Consider the following 245-nt stretch of genomic DNA (forward strand, 5'->3'; position numbering starts at 1 on the left):
TACCAAGCAAATCATTCGCCGGTCTTTTACTATGGAATCATCATCAACACCCAAAGGGTTCTTCGCTGTGTATGTTGGAGAAAATCTGAAGAAGAAGAGATATCTTGTTCCGGTTTGTTTCTTGAACAAGCCATCTTTCCAAGCTTTGCTTAGGAAAGCAGAAGAAGAGTTCGGTTTTGATCATCCAACCGGAGGTTTAAGTCTACCATGCGACGAAGCTTTCTTCTTCACTGTCACTTCTCAAA

The 245-nt window shown here is 41.6% G+C and overlaps 1 protein-coding gene across 1 annotated transcript; it reads left to right on the forward strand.

Moving 5' to 3' along the window:
- Positions 1-7: 7 nt before the first annotated feature.
- On the forward strand, positions 8-241 carry LOC109132138 (auxin-responsive protein SAUR15-like; the record flags this gene model as incomplete). The annotated part of the gene is made up of 1 exon (XM_019243241.1): positions 8-241. A coding segment is annotated over one exon (234 nt), but the record flags the coding sequence as incomplete, so codon positions are not given.
- Between the last annotated feature and the right edge of the window lie 4 nt (positions 242-245).

The sequence above is a fragment of the Camelina sativa genome, unplaced genomic scaffold, assembly GCF_000633955.1.
Source record: "Camelina sativa cultivar DH55 unplaced genomic scaffold, Cs unpScaffold26374, whole genome shotgun sequence".
NCBI lineage: Eukaryota > Viridiplantae > Streptophyta > Magnoliopsida > Brassicales > Brassicaceae > Camelina > Camelina sativa.